We start from the raw sequence: 14,315 nt of genomic DNA, 5'->3' as shown, positions 1-14,315 counted from the left end.
CTGTGCTAATCCATGGTATTGTTACCCTATTTCAAGTTTCCAAATAGAGTATACAGTGGGGGAGGGGCACTGGAGAGGGGTTACAGGTCAGGTGTGCTGGAGGAGATGTTTGGGGGGTCCTGGAGGGGTGTGTGTGTGTGTGTGTACTGGGAGAGAGTATTTGGAGGATGCTGGAGGGGTGTGTGCACTGGGAGGGAGTATTTGGGGAGTGATGGAGGGAGTACCTGAAGTCTCACTCTCGAGGTGGGGGTCAGTGCCGCGCTTCCTGTCATGGTGGCAGGCCAGCTGGTGCATGCCTGGGACGCAGAGCCAGCCCATCAGTCAAGGTCTCCCTGCTGGCTTCTCCCCCTTCCCTGGGCTGGGAGCTGGGGCCTGACTCTCTCACCGCTCCTGGTCAGGTTCTGAGGTCCTGTGGTGGGGCAGGCAGCCAGGCTGAGAGGTGCTTGGTGGCTCCGCTTACCTGGTGGGCCAAGCTGCACGGGGCCTGGCAGGATCCAGCAGGTGCAGATGCTCAGGGGAGGGACCAACCAGGGTGTGGAGATGGCTCTTTCTGAGCTGCAACATCTGGAAAAATCCTGGACATTTTCTCTTATTTGGAAAATCCACCCGGACAGATGTTGGCAGACCAGAAAAAGAGGTCATGTCTGGGAAAACCCAGACACATGGTAACCTTAACCATAGGACTTCCCGCTGCCGTATTCCAGTTGACGAATAAATCCTGCTGTGTTTTGAAAAGGCTGCCTGGAGTCACTGCAGATACTTGCTGAGGTACACTGGTTCCTGATGAATGGAAAAGTCTCTGAGCAGAGGTCTAACTCAGTTGGACTCATTGGGCAGAGCTCACAGTGTGAAACAGGAGTGCTGGAGCACAGAGGCTCAGTCTTGGAGGCGGTCACAGGGTCTGCACAAGTTCCTGGCCTCGCATCCCTGTGCTCTTGTGCTTAGGCTGGTCAAAGAAGGGGTCCCAACGCCTCTTTCAGTTGTTTCACCGGTGTCTTTTCATTTACAATGCTTAGCGCAGCCCCAATTCCCCCAACACCGATCCCCCACACTGACCCTTCCCTGGGTCTTCCGGCCTCAAGGCTTTCTGTAGTTGGTAGAGACAGAGCTGCAGTCCCTCTATCTGCTCCCCTAGCTAGCCTCCCACTGAGCCTATCTCTGGGCTTATATCTCCTCCCAGGCACCAGCCCAGCTGGCTCCACTTGGCTCAGCTGATTCCCCTGAGCCTGCCCTCGTTAGGGTCTGCAGCTGAGCTCCTTGCTGAGTGTCTGGGCCCCTGCATCCGGCTGCCCTGCTGGGAAACAGGGGAGGAGTCATCCCTTTATCAGGGCATCCAACGGGTTTATGCCCCTGCCCTGCCACAGAGGGATTGAGGCCATGTGATCCACCTTAAGAAAGAGAGCGGCCCTTGGGGGTCTGGCACACTGAAGGCGTTCCTCCAAGGGACTGTTTAAAAGCTGGGGCATAGCACAGATCCTGTAAATCTATGACACTTGCCAAGGCCCAGGTGTGGTGCTGTGACGCTGTACCTGTAGGGAGCGGGGCGGACTGACCTGGGAATGTCGTTTAGTTTTACTGGGACTATCTGCATGGGGGATGAGATAGCAGGCGGTGACTTTACTTGAGGGAGGATACCTGAGTCTGTACCCTGAGCCGGGAGGGGGATGGGGACAGGTGACACCTTCTGCCCAGGAAACGGACAAAGGCTGGAGGAGGAGACTGGGGAGGCTGGAAGGAGAGGGCTGCAGTGGAGCTTCAGTTTGAAGCTGGCTGGGGAAATGGAGGGAACCCCAGGGTTGGGGTCTAAGCTCTCTGCCCCCAAGAGGGACCTGACTGAAGGGTCCTAGTTTTACCTACAAGCTCTGCTTGGGACTGTGTTCCTGTTGTCTAATAAATCTTCCGTTTTACTGGCTGGATGAGAGTCACGGTGAATCGCAGGAAGAGTGGGGTGCAGGACCCTGACCTCCCCACACTCCGTGACAGGTGCCAACATGTGATAAAGACTTCAAATGAACAACACACACTGAGCATTCATGCATGAAATTTAAAGTGCTGAGGAATTTTTTCGTTAAGTGTAAATGTCTCTAAGTTCAGGGCAAGAATACTTTATTTATGAGGTAAATAGTTTTTAATCATAGAAGATTAGGGTTGAAAGAGACCTCAGGAGGTCATCTCGTCCAACCCCCTGCTCAAAGCAGGACCAACACCAACTAAATCATCCCAGCCAGGGCTTTGTCAAGACAGGCCTTAAAAACCTCTAAGGATGGAGATTCCGCCACCTCCCTAGGTAACCCATTCCAGTGCTTCACCACCCTCCTAGTGAAATAGTGTTTCCTAATATCCAACCTAGACCTCCCGCACTGCAACTTGAGACCATTGCTCCTTGTTCTGTCATCTGCCACCACTGAGAATAGCCCAGCTCCATCCTCTTTGGAACCCCCATTCAGGTAGTTGAAGGCTGCTATCACATCCCCCCTCACTCTTCTCTTCTGCAGACTACACAAGTCCAGTTCCCTCAGCCGCTCCTCATAAATCATGTACCCCAGCAATCTGATAATTTTCGTTGCCCTCCACTGGACTCTCTCCAATTTGTCCACATCTTTTCTGTATTGGGGCCCCTGAAACTGGACACAATACTCCAGATGTGGTCTCATCAGTGCTGAATAGAGGGGAATAATCACTTCCCTCAATCTGCGGCAATGCTCCTACTAATGCAGCCGAATATGCCGTTTCCTATTGTGGCCAAGAAGGCTCACTGCTGACTCATATCCAGTTTCTCGTCCACTGTAATCCCCAGGTCCTTTTCTGCAGAACTGCCTCTTAGCCAGTCAGTTCCCAGCCTGTAGCGGTGCATGGGATTCTTCTATCCTAAGTGCAGGACTCTGCACTTGTCCTTGTTGAACCTCATCAGATTTCTTTTGGCCCAATCCTCCAATTTTTCTAGGTCACTCTGGACACTATCTACCTCTCCCCCCAGCTTAGTGTCATTAATACTAAACATGAAGGGACACTCCATTTATATGGCTCATCGGTCGCTTTGGTACCAAGATGAGTTACGTATTCAAAACCGGGTAACTGGGATGGTTGGAGTGAGGGTTTCTCAGACATGTAGGTTTCCACTTTTTGTGTATTCTGCATTTACCTTGGGAACTGCTTGTGCCTGCCTAATTCCCAGACAGTCGGTCAAGTTCCTTTGCACGCTCTGAATACTTCCCAAATCCCCCAAGCAGCAGGAAACAGTCCAGAAGTTCAGGGTTTACCATCCCAGGCAGAGACGACCCATAACTGCTGATAGTGTGGGGGTGGAGTAGGGTGACCACATGTCCCGATTTTATTGGGACAGTCCCGATATTCGGGCCTTTTTCTTAAATAGGCGCCTATTTCTCTCCCCCCCCACCTCTGTCCTGATTTTTCTTACTTGCTATCTGGTCACCCTGGGGTGGAGGGGCACAATTTAAACTTTTGACCACCCCCAGAACAGCTCAAGTTATTCCCCCTCCTCCAGACAGGCCCCCTCCTGGCCCTCAGTCTCCCCTCCCAGAAAGCACTGCCCACCTCCCTGCAGCTCCCATCTGTTGCTCCTGCCTCTCCCCGTGGGGCACAGCTTGCAGCTCACAGGTTCTGGTAGCCGCCATGCAGGGAGTAGGGGCCTGGCTGCACCATGTGACTGAGCTGGGCTGGGAAACTGTGGCAGAAATCTGGGTCATGTGCCTTTCCCCCTCCAACACACACACACACACACACACACACACACACACACCCTCTGATCCTAGAGCTGCTGAAGAGACAAGAACTGGCCCAGCAGGGAATGGGGGTTTTGGCTGCCAGGTTACTGCTTTTGGCTCCTCCCATTATGCAAATTGGCTCCTCTCTGCGCTTGTGCATTTCTGGTACAGAAACAGTGGAAATAAGGACGGTGCAGCTCAGTCACTTACACCAGGATCAGCTAAGAGACTGCGGCTGCAGGACTCACTTTATGTGGGAAACCCAGAATGAAGCCCAGAAAGAGACCCTCGGCCCTGGTAGCTCCTTGCATCAGTGCTGAACCTGCTGGCCCTGGCTCTTGGTTCCCTGACTCCCTTCCCTCATTCACCTGTAGTGCCTTGTCAATCGGGCTCACCTGGAGCATTGGCCTCTCCCCATTGGCCCTGGGACTGTCACTCTACAGTCTCCTCCAGATCCTTTCTTTTGGTTGGAGGGATGGTGCCACCGGGAGCCAATCACGCTCTCTGGCAGAAAATTTTTAAAAAGCAGCAGCCACTTGGGAAGCCCAAACAAGCAACAACTCCAACAAGCAACAAGCCACTTAAAGAGCCAGAAAGCCCAAAAAAACAATCACCAAGCAACTCAAAGAAATTACAAGCATCCAGTGGCATAGGGACTGAGAGGGGAGCCAATGCGTAACCCATGCCTGATGGGTGTGGTGCTCGGTCTCCCTCTAGTGGCACCGAAATCACCTAGATTTTTATGAGTTTGCTACAGCCTTGGTTAATAGGCAGGTGCTTTTTTAGCTTATGCAGTAGAGGCCCATAGCACTAAGCTTCAGAGGTCCCAGGGTCATTCCTGCCTGCCAACAATCAGGGTCTGTCAATGTTACAAATGCACCTCCACGTGCTGGGGTTTACTCCCGTTTAGAGCCCGTTGAGGAGGCCACCACCGTGCCAGGCATATTTCCCCGGGAAGGGTTGGGGCTTACGGTGACTGTGGCTCCTTTGTGCTGACACAGCCAGGGCCCAGAAGGTACAGAGCTGGGGTGAACACTCTCGACAGTTTCTGGAGATCCTACAATGAGGATAGTAAGTGAGTGGCAGGATGTGAGGGGGAGACACACAGAGCACTGACCCCCGCGCTCAGGTGTGACCTCACCAATGGTGGTGATCAGGGACTAGAAGCAAGGTGCAAACTGAGCTAATCAGAACAAAGAGGCGTTATTGCTGTTCAGCCAGATGTAGCGATCCATGGTCTTACCCTAAGTCTTACCTGCTTCAGGGGCTGTTTCTCTCAGTGCATTCGTCACGCTGTGCAAACCCCTGTCCCCAGGCATTTTACTTGCACACGCTTTGATGAAGCCAGGTTATGCATACACATTAATTCCCAAATGCAGAGGGATCAAGGTGCAGTCTCCATGACATTGCGCTGGGGGGTAAATCTAGCCCGCCCTGCATGGGAAGACAGCTAGGCAGGCTGTGGAGCAAAGAGCTACGCATCATGTGGGAGTTCCCTGCAGGGGGATTCGGGGAAGGAGCGTAGACATGTGGAGCAGTATAGCCAGTTTTTGCCCCCTGCACCTACCCCAGCTGTTTTGGCCCCTCCCCCTTGCCAAGTGCAGGCTCAGGGCTCCTCTCCTGCTGCCTCAGGGAACTCTGGGGAAAAATCCACAGCACTCGCCCCCCCCGGCTCCAGTCCCAGCTCCCACAGCCACAGGCAGGGTTGCAGCTGCTGCTGAAGCCCTGGGGAGACTCTGGGCGGCTGTACCCAGGCATGTATCAGCACAAACCTGCTAATGGGGCCAACACCACACCCCACAACAACTGCCCCAGCTGCCCCCTGCTAGTGGCACAGAGGATGGCGCAGCCTGCTCATCCCCAGTCTGCCCAAGGGAGCTCAGGGAGAGACTGGTCAGTTCCACCCTGACCCCAGTGCAGGGCACAGTCCAGTTCTGAGTCACCAGGAATGTCACTCACTGTGTTCAGTCCCTTCTCCCTCATGGGGAGTTTCCTACAGGGGCAAGTTGGCCGAGTTCTTACCTGAGCAGATCACTCCAGTATCAAGAGAATGAGAGCACTGGAATGCAGCCCATCCTACATGATTGCAGTCCCAGAGAGCTGACTCGTCACCACCACAATCAACTAGAATCAGCCAAGTTGGTCCAGATCCTTCTCCAAAATGAGTCCGGCCAGGGGCACTGACAGCAGATCCACATCCCAGCTGCTTACAAACCACCTCAGCATCTTCCATGTCCCAGCTGGTGTCACACACCGTCCCCCACTGATCCTGGTGTTTAACCTCCACTCTCCCGGCACAGTGGCTGCGTCCATCCGCCAGCCTCAGCTGGTCGGCACCTTCAAAGAGAGACACAGAGCAGGGTCAGAGTGAGCAGGGAACCCCCTCCCCAGCGTTATCACAGCAGAGTCCATGCCCGGCAGCAGGGGATCCGCGCCCAGAGCCAGGAGAATGGGACATGCCCAGAGCTGCCTCATGACTCCACCTGATCCTGTCTCAGGGCCTCCCACTCGGGGCTGTCACTGCTGTAGCTCTCGCCATTTTATCCCCACTCTGGCAATTTGGGGTGTTTTTACATGTCTCGTGAGAACACGATGAAAGGCGCCAACTCACTGAGTTTCCCTTATTCCAAATGGCGCCATCTCCTGTCACTGTCACTGGGGCTGAAGTCAGCGAGGTGCCGCCATCTCCCTACAGTCTGTCAGCATGTGGGAGTGAGGCCTCCCTGAGTAAAGCTGGCTGCCACCTACCACTGTTTTCAGTGAGACTTTAGCCCACAGGGTACGTGGCTTCCCCTGAATGGCTCAGGGGACTGGACAGAACCCATGGACTGTGATGAGCAGCAGAGACCCTGTGCAAGGAGGAGGGGAAGAGTGAGGGGAGCAGGGCACTTGGGGGCTGGAGGCAGATTCGGGGGTTGCAAGGGAATGGGGTGCAGGTGCTATGTCAGCAGAAAGGAGGAGTGGAAAGTGTAGGGTGGGGGGTCTGGAGCAGGGGACCAGGGGAAGGGAGGGGGCCTGGAAAGTTGGGTCAGGAGGAAGGGAGAGGAGGGGGTCTAGAGCGAGGTAGGAGGGAGAGCTGGGGAGGGTGCGGAGGGGTCTGGAGAAGGAGGCAGGAAGGAGGGAGGTGAGGGGAGTGGAGGGGCAGGGAGGTGGGGGTCTGGAGCAGAGGGATATGAGGGAGTAGTGGGGTGAAGAATCTGGACTGTAGTAGGGGGCAGGAGGGAGGGTGGAGAGGGGAAGAGGGGGTCTGGAAGAGGAGGCTGGAAGGAGGCAAGGGAAGAGGAGGGGCCTCTAGAGTGAGGAGAGTGCTTAACAGCCTCAGACAGAGAAGTTGTGCAGGTGGGGTGGGGGGATTCAGAGAAGTGTTGCTATTTGCAAAAGGCTAAACCAATCCCATTGTGATACGGTGACATTATAGCTGATGTGAATGGTTGATGTCAGTGTGAAGGTCTCCAGTATCTCTGTCTGTAACTCACCCCTGACCAGTGACAGAAGTTCTGTGTGCGAGCATGAACCATGCTGCATCAATTAGCTCAGTGGCTGTCAAGCTATTTCCCAGCCAGCCCTTCTTCTGTCAGAGGAACTGAAGCAGGAGGGGAGAGCGAAGGCAGTGCTGGGCAATGGAGGGCAGTTCCCCGTCTCAGGGGTGAGGGGAGGGTAAGTGCAGTCTCCAGCTGAGCAGCCAGGGGGAGTCGTGCAGTTCGGGTGCACAAAGGGTGACTTTTCAGCCTGCGATTCTCACCCCAGCGCTGGCAGAGGTGTAGACGGGGATTCTAAAGTCCAAAGACAGATGGAAAAATGAGACTGGATGTTTTTTTTAACCTTGCAATTTTTGTTCTGTGGCGCTTGGCATTACAGCCTTGTGCTCCCTAATGGAGCTTCCTCTCCCCACCTGCCCCACACATTTCCCTCTTCCACTGGTCTCTTCCCACCCTCCTCCCCTGGGCTCTTCCCCCTCCTCTTCTCCCCTTTCTACCTGGCCTCTCTGCCCTGCACGTACAGGCTGCTCCTTCCCCAGATGAGGAGCAGACTCTGCCCCCACTCCCTGCAAGCTGCTTTTCTCCCAGTTGCTCTGAGTTTCACCCCCTGCCCTCAGTTGTCTCTAGGCCTCTTTGCATTTCTGGGGGTTGTGGAGAGGCAAAGCTGGCTGCTGGAAGAGAGACAGTTTACTAGGAGTGTGAGGTGGGGCCACTGCCTGCCACACAGTCCTCAGATATTGCCTGGGAGAACTGGCCCCCAGGACAGGGTTTGACGACCCTGGACTGTTCCTGAGACTGGGAGCAAGTCCAGGCATCATTACTACTCCTAGAAGCTACAGCTACATGCAGAGTTCCACTGTGAGCCATGGAACAGGCTGGTTGCAGCAGTGGATGGCTGAGCTGGGGACACCATGTTTAAGGAGCCTCCATGGAGCTCAGAGAACGGTGCAGTTCACACCAGTACGTGGCCAGACCATCCTGCTCCTTCAATGCCAAGTAAATACAAAACAGTCACTTTGCTGCAATCCATAGGGAAGGTTATTAGGAGCTGCTCTGTTCAGTCGAGTCACAAAGAAAACCCCTTGGGCCTGGTCTGCACTAGGAAAAAAGGGGCTTTTTTCAATCGAGTTAACTCAGTGACGTTCACTTGTGGTAGGACCCAAGGCTAAGTGCACACAGAGTTCTGTTTCCCTAAATAGAGTTGAACCTAACAACAGCCAGCAGTTTCAATGCTCAGAAATCCCCAGCCTGCACCTCCAGCGAGCTCCAACAGGCTTTGGTTCTTTGCTCCCTTCTAGGATCGCAGTCACAACTCCTTCTACTGGCTTCTCCCTCCAACAGACATAGTCCAACACCAATATCCTGGCCCCTGCATTGGCAACAAGGGAAACCCCTGGCTAGCTCTGCCCTGACCATGTGGCCAGTGACTTGGGCAATAGCCCCCAGTGTCTGGAGATTTTTTTACTACATAAAGGATTTTGATGGTTCTGTCTAATGAGCCTAATAGAGTGTGCTTGGTCCAGCCATTAGCTGTCATGATGTCTGTGATTCGTTTCTGATCCAAGACCCCGTGATGGCAGCCATTAGCACCTTTCAGGATAACAGTTACATTTACATACTGCTATCGTATGCTTGCTTGCACCACTTGGGCCCAACTTGGAATAATGTCCCCACCCAGCATTCTGAACATTGGGTAAATTCAGATCCCGGTCTGGGAGTGAAATCTGTGGCTTTTGTCCATCCCTGATATTTTCTTATTTGTTTGCCTGGATCCCAAAGAATTGTATAATGTTTGCCTGGAGCCCACATATTTGGGGTGGATCAATAATGGTGAATCACTATTGTGATGGGTTCCCCGCGGGGTGCCACCTGGAACTAGGGTATCACTGAGCCCCCTGATGCACCAGCTTGGGCTCCCTCTCACACTGTACTGCGGTGACAAACTGCAAAGCCCTCCAGCCTGCGCTTTCACCAGCTTTCATACAGGTAGGGACACACCCAGCTGTAGTCACATACAGGCTCTCTAATCACCAGCTTCCCAGCCTAGGATCCCAGAGCAGCACCATCCTGCCCTGGTCAAATCTGACCAGTATATGGGTTTAACACCTGGTCCACCTCTCCCTCAATGTGAAGAGAACAATGCACACTTGTAGTACCCAAGCTGAGATTTTCCTCAAGCACTCCAGTCAAAGCTCACTGGTTTAGATGAAAACAAAAACAAGTTTATTAACTACGAAAGATAGCTTTTAAGTGATTATAAGTGATAGCAAAAAGATCAAAGTAGATTACCTAGCAAATAAACAAAAATGCTACCTAAGTTTAATATACTAGATAGATTCGATATGAATTAGCAGATTCTTACCCTAAGAGATGATACAAACAGGCTGCAGAGTCTTAAGGCACAAGCTACACTTGCTTTGCAGCTTGGAATCCCCAGGTGTTTCATACACAGGCTAGAAATCTCTTTAGCATGGGTCCAGCACTTCCCGCAGTTCAGTCTTTGGTCCTCAGGAGTTTCCAGGAGTCTTATTGTGTGGGGAGTGAAGACCACAAATGATGTCACTCCCTGCCTTATATAGCTTTTGCTTATGGTGCAAACCCTTTGTTTCAAAGCTTGGTTCCCAGACCAGTTTATGGAAAAATACTGACATCCCAAGATGGAGTCCAGCATCATGTGGCCTGGTCACATGTCTTTGTAGAGTCATAGCAGCCATTACTTACAGTCTGTCTGGAGCATTCTCAGAAGGGCTCACCAGCTGGAGAATAAGCTTCTCCTAAGTCCTATTGTTTTTCCGAATGGCCCATTAACCTGAATAGGCCCTTTCCCACCCACTATCTAGACTGAAAGCATCTTGTCTAGTGGGTGTTACCCAGGTGTAACTACATGTGAAGTATAGATACATAGTCAGTATTCATAACTTTAGATACAAAAAAGAATAAATGCATGCAAATAGGATAATCATATTCAGCAAATGATAACTTTTCCAACGACACCTCACATGACTTATGTAGGATAAAATCCATCATAATTATGTCATAATCAGATCATAATAATATCACTGTAACAAATATGGGGTGCATTGCACAATGATCTTCTGGCAAAGACTGTCCAAGCCTCTGTTCAGAGCTAATGGAGGGGGATTGGGGCACTGAGGAAAAGGGAAAATAGCTACATGGTGATATCCCCTATCCTGTATACTCCCCTGCAACACTGTGTTTGCGTCATGCGAAGCAAACTCAAATTTCCCATAGAAAATAAAAAATTTCTACGGGATGATGCACATTTGCTTATAAATCCAACAAAAATGCATTGAGCTGAACATGTGCTTGGCATCACTATATGACACTGTCCCACCATCATGTCGTAATTTATTCCTCACAAAGCAACAATTGTCCACCTCCTGCAATGCCAGTGTGATCGCCCAGGAGTCACCACAAAATTCTCTGCTTTCTGGTCATGTACAGCTCTGTCATGGGCTCTAGCCCCAGCACATTATATTTCAGCTTCTTGGGAATTTGAAATATAAACGCCAAGTAACCTGCTAGATGGTTTGGTTTGCTCAGGATTTTCAGGGTCTAAGGTCCCTAATCACCACACAGTTACTGAGCTGTCTGTGAAATATACATTTGGGCTGTTTTTACTCTAATGCAATAATTGAGAATGAAATTTCTCATTATCAGCTTCAACTTCAGTTTCTCAAGCTGGTGCAGCAGCACATCGGGTTCCCATGAAACAGCTACTGCTGAGGCGTTCGCTCCCCTGCCAAACACCTGGATCATTCTCATGCTATTAATACCAGCCCAACAGGTTCCAATCACTGTATTATTTAAATTATATCTGGGTCTCACATTTGATTTTAATCCTATATTTAATCATTTCTGGAATCTTTGGGCCAGATTCACTCCCTGCATTTGACGAGCACATGCTGCTGTAACACATTGTCTAGGCCCCCCATTAGTGTTAAGTCTGCCTGGAGCTGGGAAACAGCTTGGCAAAGAGCCTGCAGCCCCCTCTGTGCTGGAGGAAGGAGAGCAGCCCTGGGCGGGGCAGCCTTGAGGGAATGAAACCAATGTGGCCGTGAGAGGCTGTCAAGGTTCCTTCCCCACTCTGAACTCTAGGGTATAGATGTGGGGACCTGCATGAAAACCTCCTAAGCTTACTTTTACCAGCTTACGTTAAAACTTCCCCAAGCTACAAACTATTTTACCCTTTGCCCTTGGACTTCCACTGTCACCACCAAATGTTTATCTGGGTTTATTTTATTAGGAAAGTGTTGTCTGGAAAAATCTTTCTCCCAAAAATCCTCCCAACCCTGGCACCCCACTTCCTGGGGAAGGTTTGATAAAAATCCTCACCAATTTGCATAGGTGACCACAGAACAAACCCTTGGATCTTAAGAACAATGAAAAAAAGCAATCAGGTTCTTAAAAGAAGAATTTTAATAGAAGTAAAAGAATCACCTCTGTAAAATCGGGATGGTAAATATCTTACAGCGTAATTCGATTCAAAACATAGAGAATCCCTCTAGGCAAAACCTTACGTTACAAAAAGACACACAGAGAGGAATATTCATTCTATTCAGCACAGCTTATTTTCTCAGCCATTTAAAGAAATCATTATCTAAGGCATATCTAGCTAGATTACTTACTAAGTTCGAAGACTCCATTCCTGTTCTGTCCCCAGCAAAAGCATCACCCAGACAGACACAGACCCTTTGTTTTTCTCCCTCTTCCCATCTTTTGAAAGTATCTTTCAAAGTCTCCTCATTGGTCATTTTGGTCAGGTGCCAGTGAGGTTACCTTTAGCTTCTTAACCCTTTACAGGTGAGAGGATTTTTTCCTCTGGCCAGGAGGGATTTTAAAGAGGTTCACCCTTCCCTTTATATTTATGACAGAGGCACTGATACAGCACCTCTGCCATCAGCTTGTGCTGGTCGGGCTTCTCTAGACTCCAGCTCGGATTCAAAGCTTCTGTGTGCCAGCAGAAACCCTGAGGGAGGGAGGGAGGGAAGCAGGGGTCCCACAGCATAAATCTTCCCGCTGGCAGAACTTCCAGTACCCTCACGCACACAGGGTATTGCACACTGCACCCTACCTCACACCACCTCACTCCCTCTGTGGCAGGAATCAGCTCTGGGTTTATTTGGGAAAATCCTGCTCATCTCACACATGCAAAACTTCTCCTGGCTTCAGTGAGTGAATAGGGGAGTGAGGAGCCAGGACTTGGCCCTTGGAGCTGTTGGATTCTGGACCAACAGACATTTCTGTTGGATCCCAAATTATTGATGTATTTCTTGGGATTTAAAACACTAAAGTGACACCTAGCCAAGGCTCTAGGCACCCGGATGGCATGGATAACACACAAATTCCAGCAGCATAAGTGACCATTTCAATAGGAACTCAGCTAGCCAGACACCTACAGAAACTCCTTCCACCCCTTTCTCATTATGTGATGCACAGCCTGTGTCCTTCCCAACCCCCACCCCTCAAACAAGTGTATTTTGCAGTGTGCCCAAAAGGTCATCACCAAATTTGCACTATTTTGGCCCAAAGGGCGAGCAAGTTCTAGAGTCCTGGAGCCCCCACAGAGAGCACCCTGCCAGCCACCCCTCTCCTTTATAAAAGGGGGAACAAGCTCGGGTACCCTGCTGACCACAGCTCTGGCCATACGGCACAGGGAGAGAGGTGATCCCTCAGAGAGGCTGGTCCCAGGACTTTATTTATTTAGGACTTTATAAATCATCACCAACGCCTTAACCTCCACCCAGAGCTGGGCAGCCAGTGCAGACCCTGCAGAATGGCTGTAACATGCTCCCAGCCAGATGCGCTGCTCAGTGAGTCGCTGCCATTTGCACCAGCTTTGTTCTCTGAATGGTTTTAAGGTGCAGCCCCACACAGAGGTCATTGTATTAGTTCAATCTCAAAGTAGTAAAAGCCTCGGTAACAGTGGCAAGGTCCAATCCCAAAAGGAAAAGTCACAACCTCCAAGCCAGACATGGATGGTAAAAAGCAGACTGTAAAAGTTACCACCCTAGTTCCAGTTAACCCAGCTCCCCTGGTGAAACACAGAGGAGACTTACCTGCTATGTCCTGAATTGTGAGGAGAAGAAGCCACAGCACCGGAGTGGAGAGATGTCCCTTCATTGCCAGCCTGACTTGCTGTCCCCTCATTCACTGCACTGGCTGCACCTAAACACCTGCCAGGGCTCCTCTGTGTCTGACAAGTGACAACAAAGCAGTGGAAGGGAAATATATAGATTCAGAGTCTGGCATCAGCTGTGCGAAGGAACCAATAGCAAACCCATCTGCCTTTTTAGTTATTATCAGTGGTTTTATCTGTGAATGTATGAAGCTAAAACATCCAATAAAACTCAAAAGCAACAAACATCACCATATATGAGTGATGAGCCCCCTCCTGACGTCAGGTTTACCACAGCCTCAGATCATCGGCTAACCCCATCTCTGGTGCGGGAAGAAAAACTGCTGTACAAATTGTATGTATCTAAGCTGTTTCTCACCCTCATAGATTCTATATTGTATTAGACATCAGTTGAGAGAGATTAGAGGCAGGTTATTTTATAAACTAGGGAAGAAATCCCCTGTGCCAAAGGTGATCATTACAAGACCAATTCCCAGTATAGGACATGCCCAATTGTAGACAAGGACATGTTACTACAACCAGTTTGTGTCACTCAGATCAGCTGTTGTACAAGATAAATTACCCAGCACCACCTGTAATATTGACAGTTGTCCAACTAATAGACCTTGGGGTATCCTGCCAAGACCATGATCATTAGTGGCAGAGGCAGATCTTAGGGCTTCCTGAGTAGGCCATGACCCTCTCTTGCGGTAGCAGGATGTTTGGCACACATTATGCCCATCAGTGCTGTCAGTAGGGGGATGACTCCTTGGAAAGAAGTTTACTTGATTCTTGGGACACAGACAATTAATGGAACAAGCACAAGGCAAGGGACATAGAAAGCTCAGAATAATGACTGGCTGGCATCACATCACCTCAGGCTCTTCCTAAAGAGAAATGTTACAAATACTTGGATTAAGGGAAACATCTTTAACTCTTTACCTCTCCCTTTTCTACCATGCTGCCCTTTCT

The 14,315-nt window shown here is 50.6% G+C and overlaps 1 protein-coding gene across 1 annotated transcript in view; it reads right to left on the bottom strand.

Annotated features, from left to right (window-relative positions):
• LOC144269612 (antigen WC1.1-like) overlaps positions 1-13,369 on the bottom strand; it is a 61,368-nt gene extending 47,999 nt beyond the window's left edge. Inside the window, exons 1-2 of the mRNA XM_077825430.1 lie at positions 13,285-13,369; positions 5,751-6,062 (exon numbers count right to left, since the gene is read on the bottom strand). Coding sequence (XP_077681556.1) covers positions 5,751-6,062; positions 13,285-13,348 — 376 coding nt within the window. The 5' untranslated portion in view covers positions 13,349-13,369. The remainder of the gene's footprint in view (positions 1-5,750; positions 6,063-13,284) is intronic.
• Between the last annotated feature and the right edge of the window lie 946 nt (positions 13,370-14,315).

Source organism: Eretmochelys imbricata, chromosome 1, assembly GCF_965152235.1.
Source record: "Eretmochelys imbricata isolate rEreImb1 chromosome 1, rEreImb1.hap1, whole genome shotgun sequence".
Taxonomy (NCBI): Eukaryota; Metazoa; Chordata; order Testudines; family Cheloniidae; genus Eretmochelys; species Eretmochelys imbricata.
This window is presented reverse-complemented; position numbering and strand designations above follow the sequence as displayed.